Genomic DNA, 12,091 nt, shown 5'->3' with positions numbered 1-12,091 from the left:
GCGCATTAAGAAATGACCACCTCCAACGTTTGGTTTATGTTTTATAAGCATTTTTAATTTTATTGCTTAAATCGCATTTTCTCGGCGAGCTGAGCACTTTTTCTGAATTGTGCCGCTCCCGTCACTCTGGTTAGGTTGGCATCGAAAAAAACGCTCTCGGGTGCTTTAGAGTGCCGAGTTATTCACTGCGCATGAAGAAATGACCACCTCCAACGTTTGGTTTATGTTTTATAAGCATTTTTAATTTTATTGCTTAAATCGCATTTTCTCGGCGAGCTGAGCACTTTTTCTGAATTGTGCCGCTCCCGTCACTCTGGTTAGGTTGGCATCGAAAAAAACGCTCTCGGGTGCTTTAGAGTGCCGAGTTTATCACTGCGCATGAAGAAATGACCACCTCCAACGTTTGGTTTATGTTTTATAAGCATTTTTAATTTTATTGCTTAAATCGCATTTTCTCGGCGAGCTGAGCGCTTTTTCTGAATTGTGCCGCTCCCGTCACTCTGGTTAGGTTGGCATCGAAAAAAACGCTCTCGGGTGCTTTAGAGTGCCGAGTTTATCACTGCGCATGAAGAAATGACCACCTCCAACGTTTGGTTTATGTTTTATAAGCATTTTTAATTTTATTGCTTAAATCGCATTTTCTCGGCGAGCTGAGCACTTTTTCTGAATTGTGCCGCTCCCGTCACTTTGGTTAGGTTGGCATCGAAAAAAACGCTCTCGGGTGCTCTAGAGTGCCGAGTTTATTACTGCGCATTAAGAAATGACCACCTCCAACGTTTGGTTTATGTTTTATAAGCATTTTTAATTTTATTGCTTAAATCGCATTTTCTCGGCGAGCTGAGCACTTTTTCTGAATTGTGCCGCTCCCGTCACTCTGGTTAGGTTGGCATCGAAAAAAACGCTCTCGGGTGCTTTAGAGTGCCGAGTTTATTACTGCGCATTAAGAAATGACCACCTCCAACGTTTGGTTTATGTTTTATAAGCATTTTTAATTTTATTGCTTAAATCGCATTTTCTCGGCGAGCTGAGCACTTTTTCTGAATTGTGCCGCTCCCGTCACTCTGGTTAGGTTGGCATCGAAAAAAACGCTCTCGGGTGCTTTAGAGTGCCGAGTTATTCACTGCGCATGAAGAAATGACCACCTCCAACGTTTGGTTTATGTTTTATAAGCATTTTTAATTTTATTGCTTAAATCGCATTTTCTCGGCGAGCTGAGCACTTTTTCTGAATTGTGCCGCTCCCGTCACTCTGGTTAGGTTGGCATCGAAAAAAACGCTCTCGGGTGCTTTAGAGTGCCGAGTTTATCACTGCGCATGAAGAAATGACCACCTCCAACGTTTGGTTTATGTTTTATAAGCATTTTTAATTTTATTGCTTAAATCGCATTTTCTCGGCGAGCTGAGCGTTTTTTCTGAATTGTGCCGCTCCCGTCACTCTGGTTAGGTTGGCATCGAAAAAAACGCTCTCGGGTGCTTTAGAGTGCCGAGTTATTCACTGCGCATGAAGAAATGACCACCTCCAATGTTTGGTTTATGTTTAATAAGCATTTTTAATTTTATTGCTTAAATCGCATTTTCTCGGCGAGCTGAGCGCTTTTTCTGAATTGTGCCGCTCCCGTCACTCTGGTTAGGTTGGCATCGAAAAAAACGCTCTCGGGTGCTTTAGAGTGCCGAGTTATTCACTGCGCATGAAGAAATGACCACCTCCAACGTTTGGTTTATGTTTAATAAGCATTTTTAATTTTATTGCTTAAATCGCATTTTCTCGGCGAGCTGAGCACTTTTTCTGAATTGTGCCGCTCCCGTCACTCTGGTTAGGTTGGCATCGAAAAAAACGCTCTCGGGTGCTTTAGAGTGCCGAGTTTATTACTGCGCATTAGGAAATGACCACCTCCAACGTTTGGTTTATGTTTTATAAGCATTTTTAATTTTATTGCTTAAATCGCATTTTCTCGGCGAGCTGAGCGCTTTTTCTGAATTGTGCCGCTCCCGTCACTCTCGTTAGGTTGGCATCGAAAAAAACGCTCTCGGGTGCTTTAGAGTGCCGAGTTTATTACTGCGCATTAAGAAATGACCACCTCCAACGTTTGGTTTATGTTTTATAAGCATTTTTAATTTTATTGCTTAAATCGCATTTTCTCGGCGAGCTGAGCACTTTTTCTGAATTGTGCCGCTCCCGTCACTCTGGTTAGGTTGGCATCGAAAAAAACGCTCTCGGGTGCTTTAGAGTGCCGAGTTTATTACTGCGCATTGAGAAATGACCACCTCCAACGTTTGGTTTATGTTTTATAAGCATTTTTAATTTTATTGCTTAAATCGCATTTTCTCGGCGAGCTGAGCACTTTTTCTGAATTGTGCCGCTCCCGTCACTCTGGTTAGGTTGGCATCGAAAAAAACGCTCTCGGGTGCTTTAGAGTGCCGAGTTTATTACTGCGCATTAAGAAATGACCACCTCCAACGTTTGGTTTATGTTTTATAAGCATTTTTAATTTTATTGCTTAAATCGCATTTTCTCGGCGAGCTGAGCGCTTTTTCTGAATTGTGCCGCTCCCGTCACTCTGGTTAGGTTGGCATCGAAAAAAACACTCTCGGGTGCTTTAGAGTGCCGAGTTTATCACTGCGCATGAAGAAATGACCACCTCCAACGTTTGGTTTATGTTTTATAAGCATTTTTAATTTTATTGCTTAAATCGCATTTTCTCGGCGAGCTGAGCGCTTTTTCTGAATTGTGCCGCTCCCGTAACTCTGGTTAGGTTGGCATCGAAAAAAACGCTCTCGGGTGCTTTAGAGTGCCGAGTTTATCACTGCGCATGAAGAAATGACCACTTCCAACGTTTGGTTTATGTTTTATAAGCATTTTTAATTTTATTGCTTAAATCGCATTTTCTCGGCGAGCTGAGCACTTTTTCTGAATTGTGCCGCTCCCGTCACTCTGGATAGGTTGGCATCGAAAAAAACGCTCTCGGGTGCTCTAGAGTGCCGAGTTTATTACTGCGCATTAAGAAATGACCACCTCCAACGTTTGGTTTATGTTTTATAAGCATTTTTAATTTTATTGCTTAAATCGCATTTTCTCGGCGAGCTGAGCACTTTTTCTGAATTGTGCCGCTCCCGTCACTCTGGTTAGGTTGGCATCGAAAAAAACGCTCTCGGGTGCTTTAGAGTGCCGAGTTTATTACTGCGCATTAAGAAATGACCACCTCCAACGTTTGGTTTATGTTTTATAAGCATTTTTAATTTTATTGCTTAAATCGCATTTTCTCGGCGAGCTGAGCACTTTTTCTGAATTGTGCCGCTCCCGTCACTCTGGTTAGGTTGGCATCGAAAAAAACGCTCTCGGGTGCTTTAGAGTGCCGAGTTATTCACTGCGCATGAAGAAATGACCACCTCCAACGTTTGGTTTATGTTTTATAAGCATTTTTAATTTTATTGCTTAAATCGCATTTTCTCGGCGAGCTGAGCACTTTTTCTGAATTGTGCCGCTCCCGTCACTCTGGTTAGGTTGGCATCGAAAAAAACGCTCTCGGGTGCTTTAGAGTGCCGAGTTTATCACTGCGCATGAAGAAATGACCACCTCCAACGTTTGGTTTATGTTTTATAAGCATTTTTAATTTTATTGCTTAAATCGCATTTTCTCGGCGAGCTGAGCGCTTTTTCTGAATTGTGCCGCTCCCGTCACTCTGGTTAGGTTGGCATCGAAAAAAACGCTCTCGGGTGCTTTAGAGTGCCGAGTTATTCACTGCGCATGAAGAAATGACCACCTCCAATGTTTGGTTTATGTTTAATAAGCATTTTTAATTTTATTGCTTAAATCGCATTTTCTCGGCGAGCTGAGCGCTTTTTCTGAATTGTGCCGCTCCCGTCACTCTGGTTAGGTTGGCATCGAAAAAAACGCTCTCGGGTGCTTTAGAGTGCCGAGTTTATCACTGCGCATGAAGAAATGACCACCTCCAACGTTTGGTTTATGTTTTATAAGCATTTTTAATTTTATTGCTTAAATCGCATTTTCTCGGCGAGCTGAGCACTTTTTCTGAATTGTGCCGCTCCCGTCACTCTGGTTAGGTTGGTGTTAGGTTTTTACAGACAGAGTGAATAAATGTTAAGAGAAACGCACCAACGGACAGACCACAAGTGAGGCAGAATATTGAGTCGTAGCTTGCGCAAGGAGTGCAGTACAGACAGCTTACAATGCCCAACCTACACTAAAGTCTGTCTGCATCCTTGCTCTCTTTATTTGGGGAATTTTCCTCATCACATGTGTAGCAGAAACCAAATAAGGGTAGGGGGAAGCGCAAACGGTTTCTGCTTTTGGTAAGCGCAGGAAACTTCTGGTGTGTGTAGATTACTGCAAACGTTATGCTAATGTGGCGACATAGGAAAGAGCAAACAGAGTTCATCAAGTTCAATGGGTTCAAGCAGTCTTATCAGCAAGGACCAGGGGCGCTCCCAGCGCTCCATTTCTTGAGGGTGTGAGGTGCCGAGTCAGCCACTTGAGGAAGGCTGACACAATGTCGTTGCTGCTGTCTCTCGCTGACCGAGACAAGACCTCACACCTTGGCTGATGTGGTATTCTGTGGTGGACATAAGAACAGCAAAGCAGAACAACGAACGCACGTACGCAGATCTAATCTAACGGTAGATCTAACGAGACATCATTTACTGTAATATAGTAATATAGAAACTAAAAGAGAACGCATGATAACATATATATACAATTTTCCAACAATTCCCCCCTGTTTATCATAAGTTCTCAGAGACCCTCAAATCACCCAAAGGCTACTTCAAAAGATTTTCAGCCGCAGGATCATACGTCATAAGAACAAATTTACACCCGGGAGGCGACCGAAGCCAATCAGACAACGTCGGACTCAGGAAAAAGGTCGGACAGGTCCACAGCGGGGGCCTCATCAATGGAGTCAATGCGAAGATGACAACTCGGGGGCCGTGGGAGCTCAAAGTCGTCCTCAGGGAGCAACGGAAAAGCGTCAGCCGGCGGAGAGATAGCGGTCGTAATCAATTTATTAATTAGGGACCGGAGACACGGAATGCAAAAACATCCACACAAGGTCAAAACAGCAGAAAAAACGGCAAGGGAGACAAGGACCGAGGAAACCAGGGTGCGGTACTTGCCGAACACATTCAGCCAGCTGTTCCAAACCTCCGTGTTCACACCACTGTGGTCCTTCATCTTCCCATTCAAGGTCCTCAAACCCTCAAGGGCCAGGGACAGGCTTCCGCCGGCTGCAGTGTTATTTGGGATAAAAGTGCAGCATTGCTCACCGAACATGGCGCAGACACCGCCCTCCTTAGCGAGTAGCATGTCAAGGGCCATCCGGTTCTGGAAAGCCATGAGGGAAGTCGCGGCCAGCTGGGAGTGGACCGCTCTGAAGCCCGCCTCGGTCCAATTTCCAAGCCTCTGCACGTTGTAGTGGATGTAATTGATCCTGTCAACATTTTTGTTAAGGGTGCACCACCAACAAATGGAGGATTCGAAACCAGCTGCTATCTGGTTCACCAGCTTATACTCATCCGGCACTCCTCTGGGAACTCCAATGGCATCTATATAGGTCGGATCCGCCGCGCCTTGCCACTCGGCACTCCGCTTAGCCCTCGACCAGGGTCGGGGCACAAAAGAATCAATAAAAACGTCTAGCTCATGAGTAGATGCGGGCATTAATAAAACGGGAAGCAAAAGGGTCACCAAAGCGCAAGTACCAGAGCTATTAAAAGGGAGACTATCATAAAGTTTGTCAGTGTTGCACCAAAACCAAATATCACTACGAGCGATGGGTGAGAAAAAGGCAGCGCCATAGAACAGGGAAGTGCACAAAGGAGCTGACAAAACGCCTAGGCTTGCGCCGGTACCGGGCAACTTGATGCACGTGAAATTACCTTTAGCAACATCAGTGGAAAAAAGGGGTTTGGACTTTGCCAAGGAGGAAACGGGATAGACCTTGTCCCAACTGGAGCAAGGATGAGCAGACGGAATGGAAGGGGTAGACATCACAAAAATCGCACACTCAGGAGCCACACTCGCGGGAATGATTCTCAAGAGGGGCCGTGGGCCCATACACACAACGCAACTGGTGTTAGTCACATTAGCAGCTTGCTCGGCCATGAGGAGCCAATTGTTAGTCTGGCCACTCATACCTGTGGAGGCCACAAAGTGACTGTCTACATCGGTGAGGGCCACGCTCGTAATCACTGCCCCAGATGTTTTGGAAAAGTCGCTCAACACGGGACTGTCAGCGCCCCGCATAGTTTTGTTAACGCAAAGGACAATAGGAAACTGAGGATCCTTCCCAGAGGACCAAGCCCACAACTGAAAACCCCAACAGGAAGTATTGAGCAGGGTAGCGTGAGGGGGCCGAACCGTGTCATCAGGGAGTGTAACGGTCAAAAGAAGGCTTGAGCCTTGGTTCTTCAAAGTGATACGTTTAGCAAAAAACACAGCTTCTTCACTGGAGCCAGGAGGCCAGTAACCTGGTACCTGCGAGGTGATGAAGGCGCTCCAGTCCGAAATGTCTGGATTGACAGTCAAATACCACCAATACCCAGGCCATTTGTCACCCGTAGTGAGCCAGCCTTGTCGGGTACCTTTCAAACTCTTCAAGGGCACGGTGATAGTGGAAGCCGTGTTTGGGGCCACGGTGAACGCCAATGAATGTAGGTACGCGTTGGCTATGCGCCATGGCACGCAGGAAATACCGTCGTGAACGAGAGCAGGCGTGCAGTGTTTAAAGGTGGGCCTAATGGACGAGACCTCACGCCTATGTCTACGCGAAGCAACATCATCCCATGGACAATATCGGGAACCAACGGAACTATCGCGACTGTGCCTAGGATCGTTATCCGTCGAACAAAGTTTGTAAAACTCATAATCAGAAATAGTAAAAACATCAGGTGAATCAGAAACAGCGGAAACTACAGGTAAATCAGGAACAGTGGAAACTCCAGGTGAACTGTCTGGAGTCGTGTGTTTTATAAAAACAGGGCCGATGCGCATATAGCACACTGTCCCAACTACAGTGAAACCAAAAATGACAAAAATCCAAATGAATGCTTCCCAAGGTTTGCAACCATCCCGCACCTTCGCAAGACATTGTTCCAACGGCATTTTAACACCTAGTTTTAGATCTCCTCAGAGTCAACTCCCTGAGCTTCGGGTTGGTGGCTTGGAATGCTTCTGCTGGCTTTCGTGTCAACCCTGGATCTTGGCACCAGAATCAGGCACTATTACCAGACTTGCACACCTTCCGTACTTAGGTTGGGTCTGCGGAGATCACCTTTTTACAGTGTGACAAATGAATCCACGTGTTACGTTCGGCTATTTTTAAAGCGTTAGGTGTTGTGAGAAGCACTAAAAAGGGACCTTCCCACTTGGGCGAGTGCCAATTCTTCTTCTTGATGCTCCTGATCAAGACCCAGTCTCCCGGAACCACTTTGGGGTCCTCCTGCGGAGAGATGGGTTGGTCAGTAATGTTACTGGTCTGATTTTTAGCATGTTCCAACATTTTTCTCATGTAGTCGGCCAAAGTGGCCTCTTCCGGCACGTCCCAAACATTTTTAAACTGAGGAAGCCTGTACGGCCTTCCAAAGATGGTTTCATAGGGAGTCAACCCAGTCGTACTTGTAACATTCATGTACATTTTCACTAAATCTAGACACTGAGTCCATGGTCGTTTAGTTTCCTCCATGCATTTTTTTAGTCTATTTTTTATAGTACCATTAAAACGCTCAATCAAGCCAGCTGACTGTGGATGGTAGGAACAATGGTTCTTTATATTTATGTGGAACAATCTCCCAATGTTTTGCACCACTTGATTGACAAAATGTTGACCATTGTCACTATAAATTTTTTCTGGAATGCCATATCTTGGAATAATGTCTTTGCACAATGCTTTTGCTACTGTTAGTGCGTCCGCATGTCTAGTGGGAAAAACTTCTACCCATTTAGAAAACGCATCGATGATGACCAAACAATATTCTTTTCCCTCGCTCTTATTTAATTGGATGTAATCCATATGTATTGTGTGAAATGGATACAATGGAGTCGGAAATTTTCCTCTCCGAGGTCGCAAGTTACCTTGTGGATTGTGTTTAGCACAAATCAAACATGCTCTGCAAAATTGTTGCGAAAAACCAGCAAACCCGTATGCTGTGTAAATGGACTCAATCTGTTTCACCATCCCCCCTGTCGAGACATGGGTGACCCCATGACTCGAAATAGCAGCCCACTTATACAAGTTCCGAGGCAAGACAGGCTTGCCCAGAGGTCACACAAAAAGGCCATTGTCATTTTTAATGGCGCCCCGTTTCTCCCAAGAGAGGCGCTCCTGGGAGGGGCTTTGAGATTGCATGTCAAGCAGCACGTCAGGAGAAACGTGAGACACGGAATCGCTATCAGTACAAGAAGAGAGGACATGGAGCACGCCTTCAGCGGCAGCCTTGGCAGACCTGTCCGCGAAGGCGTTACCCAAAGAAACAGGATCAGTCCTAGTAGTATGAGCAGCACATTTGCAGACCGCCACCTTGGAGGGCAGTTGGACAGCGTCCAAAAGTTGGGGAAGCAATGTCGAATGGGTGACGGGCTTGCCTGTAGATGTTACCATGCCACGGTTGCTCCATTGTTGAGCAAAGACGTGCACTGTGGCAAAAGCATACTGACTGTCAGTCCAAATGGTGACAGGCTTGTTCGCGAAAAGAATGCAAGCTTCCGTGAGAGCAATGAGTTCAGCGGCCTGTGCCGACATATGGGAAGGCAGTTTCACAGCTTTCAAAACCTCGTCAGCTGTAACGACAGCGTAACCAGAGAGGGTCACGCCAAGAGCATTTTTCTTCGAAGATCCATCAACAAAAACCACGTGACCGTCAGACAAGGGTGTGTCCTCCAGATCGGGCCGAGCCTTGGCTACTTGTTGGGCCGCATCGACACAATCATGGAAATCACCGTCATCCGGAAGAGGAATGAGAGTAGCAGGATTGAGTGTTGTGCACCTCTCAACGGTCAGATGCGGTTGGGAAAGCAAAGTAGCCATGCACGACAAGTGACGTGCAGGCGACAAAAAGGTCATGTTTGTTTGTAGCAAAAGAGCTGACACTGCATGCGGAACTTTCAGCGTTAAAGGATGAAACAACACAACGCTGGCGCTGCTTTCCACAGCCATGGAGGCCGCCACCACGGCCCTCACACATGGTGGGAGAGCGCAAGCAACACTATCCAATTTAGAAGAATAAAAGGCAATAGGGCGAAGTTTCAAGCCATGCGATTGCATCAAAACAGAGGTCATATAATGACCTTTGCAATCAACAGTCTGGACAAACGGTTTGTCATAATTGGGCAAGGCTAGAGTGGAGCTAGAGACCAATGCCTGCTTGATCAACACAAATGCATCCTCCGCCTCAGGAGTCCATTTTAGTGGAGTGGACATCGAGATGTCCTCAACATACATTAATTTGGACAGAGGAGCGACAATTAGGGCATAATCAGGCACCCAGCTCCTGCAATAACCAGCAAGACCCAGAAAAGACATCATTTGTTTCTTAGTGAGTGGTTTAGGGGCCTGCAAAATGGAAACTTTCCTGCTCTCAATTATAGTTCGACCTTGGGAACTAAGATTGTGTCCTAAATATTTAATTTCCTCGGACCACAGTTGGAGCTTGTTTTTGCTGACCTTGTGGCCTTCCTTCGCCAAGTGATGTAACACTGCAAGTGTGTCCGTCTGACAAGAATCAAAATCAGGAGAAGCAATCAAAATGTCATCAACATAGAGCAAAATCTGACTTCCCTTTGGCGGGACAAATTTTGCCATGCTGGCCGCCATCACCTGCGAATAGATAGTTGGGCTTTCGCAGTACCCTTGGGGCAGTCTGGTAAAGGTGTACCTCGAGCCAGCATAAGTAAATGCAAACCAAAACTGGCTTTCTTCAGCAACAGGAACAGAGAAGAAAGCGTTGCTAATATCAATTACTGAGAACATCTGTGCATCAGGCGTCAATGAATTCAACAAGGTGTGTGGGTCAGGGACACAAGGTGCCCTCTGAATGACGGCGCTGTTCACTGCTTGCAAATCTTGCACCATTCTCCACCCGACAGAAGGAGGCGCTTTCTTCACAGGAAAAATCGGAGTATTACAAGGAGAATCAGGACAGAGAATAATGACACCGGCTTTTAGCAAATCCGAAATAACAGGTGCGATGCCTTGCAGGGCATCGGGTTTCAATGGATACTGTCGCACACAAGGACGGTACTCAGTCTTAGGTCTAATGACAACAGGAAGTGCACTTTTCACCAACCCAACGTCAGAGGGCCCTGTTGACCAGAGATCAGTCGGGACCTCAGCGAGGACCTGCTCATCTCCTGGTGACAACACAAAATGTCAAGCTGAGGGTGCATTCTCAGAACAAGTTTTAGCATGCACACCACAAGAAAGGAAAAAGATGTGGTTCAAGACACTTCTGAAAAGCTTGGTAGAAGGACTGTAAAGAACACCAGAACTATCTCGAGTCCAGTCAAGGGCAGCCAATCCGTCTTTGGCCATGAATCCCACGCTTTGCCATGTGGATGAAAAGGGTCGGAACAAAGAGATATGGAGCGGGGTGGCCGTCTTGTGTAAATTTTCGATTCTAGAGGGAGCTGGCTGCATGACTACACAAGCGCGGCTTTCACCATCATGTAAGAGGAAAGCTGCTCTCAAGATGATAGGCGTAGCAGCCTTAAGCATGGCTTCGTAGTTTTGGTCAGGACCGGGCGTGTCCTTGTGCCACAAGGTCACGTGCAAGTCGTTTGGTTCCATTGCCTGCTCAGGGCATCGCAAAAGGCTTCTGGCCCGTGCCAAAAGAGGAGACCCAAATTGTCTCACCTCGGGGTCAATTAAATCCAATGAATAAAAATAGTAGCAATGAAATTGACCAAATATTTGTAATTGGTGACGCCTTTTGACAACGATTTTGTCATCAAGAGATACTAGAGAAAGACCAAGAGCAGTGAGAGCATCTCTTCCAAGCAAGTTAATAGGGCAATTTGGCATCAGCAAGACAGGAATGCAACAACTTCCTCCTTCAGGGTCCCGTATCCAGACTGGATGAGACTGAGGAACTGGAGTTGTCATTCCATTTGCTGCCCTCACCCAAAAGGATCTCCCGCCTTCTCGCACATCCGCAGGAATGTCGCGACAAGTAGTGATGCACGCTCCTGAATCACACAAAAAGGTAATGGGAGTACCATTCACAAACAAAGTTATCACAGGTTTCTCTACATTGTTCATCAACAAGTCCTGAATGTTCAAATCTGCATCAATAGGGGGAGCTGTTGTCAAAACAGCTCCTTCAGTTCCATGCTGACTGTCGGTTAGTCACAAGGGAGGGACAGCCCCGCTTTTATGGGGGTCCGGACAATATTTTGCTATGTGGCCCTCCTTGCCGCACGCCCAGCAGACAGGAGGCTGAGTGCTAGGTTGCTTCGGTTGACCTGTCGGGCCATAACCGAGAGCACCATGCCGGTAGCCTCCCCTGCCCTTGCCGCGGAAGTTTCCACGACCATGCTTCTTCTGGTAAGGTTCAAAAGTTTTGTTTTGATAAAATGCATCATGTGAGTCTTTATCAGCAAAAAAAATGGTAGCCACTTTCCCTTTTTCTTTTCCTTTTTTCAAATTAACAACTTTCTCAGCATGCATGGCATGATCAATAAATTGTGGCAGTGTGGAAGTAGGGAAAGTGATCATATGTTTCACAACCCAGTTTTGAATTGCTGGTCGCGAATTTGTATGTAGAGCATTTTTGAACTGCTGGTTGTAAACCTCAGTTCCAGGTACCAAGCCGCTATTGGCTTTGAACACTTTCTCCAATCTGTGTCTATAATCTTCAAACAATTCATCCTCTTTTTGTTTGGTTCGACCAATTTCTGCATAATTTGCTCTACGTTGAAATTTAGTTTTTATCCTGCCCAAAAGTTGCTCAATTTGATTTCTCAATGGCAGCCCATTATATTCCAATGGGCGGCCATTTTCATCAAAAGGATCCCAATTGCCCTTGACACTGGCCCAGTCTTTGGTCAAAGTTGCCATAAAAACTTGTTGCACCTCATCTCCTCT

The 12,091-nt window shown here is 46.0% G+C and overlaps 1 protein-coding gene across 1 annotated transcript; it reads right to left on the bottom strand.

Moving 5' to 3' along the window:
- Positions 1–4,143: 4,143 nt before the first annotated feature.
- On the bottom strand, positions 4,144–7,116 carry LOC133146991 (uncharacterized). Its single transcript, XM_061271112.1, has 2 exons — positions 5,280–7,116; positions 4,144–4,962 (listed from the first exon to the last, which is right to left on the bottom strand). The coding sequence occupies exons 1-2, from the start codon at positions 7,114–7,116 to the stop codon at positions 4,952–4,954; spliced, it is 1,848 nt and encodes a 615-aa protein (XP_061127096.1). The 3' UTR covers positions 4,144–4,951.
- Positions 7,117–12,091: the final 4,975 nt, after the last annotated feature.

The sequence above is a fragment of the Syngnathus typhle genome, unplaced genomic scaffold, assembly GCF_033458585.1.
Source record: "Syngnathus typhle isolate RoL2023-S1 ecotype Sweden unplaced genomic scaffold, RoL_Styp_1.0 HiC_scaffold_23, whole genome shotgun sequence".
Lineage (NCBI taxonomy): Eukaryota > Metazoa > Chordata > Actinopteri > Syngnathiformes > Syngnathidae > Syngnathus > Syngnathus typhle.
This window is presented reverse-complemented; position numbering and strand designations above follow the sequence as displayed.